Source organism: Morone saxatilis, unplaced genomic scaffold (genome assembly GCF_004916995.1).
Source record: "Morone saxatilis isolate NCDOM2014 unplaced genomic scaffold, NCSU_SB_2.0 Contig8, whole genome shotgun sequence".
NCBI lineage: Eukaryota > Metazoa > Chordata > Actinopteri > Moronidae > Morone > Morone saxatilis.
This window is the reverse complement of record NW_023340257.1, coordinates 27,222,201-27,222,558: the sequence shown is the minus strand read 5'-3', so window position 1 is coordinate 27,222,558 and position 358 is coordinate 27,222,201. Positions and strand designations below refer to the sequence as shown.

General features: G+C 57.3%; 1 protein-coding gene across 1 annotated transcript in view; it reads right to left on the bottom strand.

Annotated features, from left to right (window-relative positions):
* LOC118341596 (exocyst complex component 3-like protein 2) overlaps positions 1–358 on the bottom strand; it is a gene marked incomplete in the record, with an annotated part of 10,021 nt that overhangs the window by 1,143 nt on the left and 8,520 nt on the right. The window contains 1 exon segment of the mRNA XM_035679893.1: positions 1–358. Within this exon segment, the coding sequence (XP_035535786.1) occupies positions 113–358 (246 nt within the window).

Here is a 358-nt window from a genome sequence, read left to right as displayed (position 1 = left end):
TTGAACTCAGTTTTCATGAAATCAAAACATCAAAATGATTAAAAGTTGATCCCATGTTAGTCTCTCGTCTTCACACACCGTCCCTCCTTCTTCTGTCTTTAACCTCCGCCACTCACAGAACGTCATCAGGGTTTTCCTGCACCGGCGTTCGGGTCTTGCGTCGCCGTGGTCGCAGTGTGCTGAAGCAGGACGAGGCGGTGAGGGCGATGCGGCTCAGGCCTACGTTCAGGCAGTGGACCTCAGAGGTGACCGGCACCTCGGAGAAGAGGGCGCGGTCCCGGGACAGCCGGGCCAACCCGCCGCCGCCGCCCACACCTTCGCTGCTCTCTATGTCTTTGACGATGTTGAGGATCTCCTG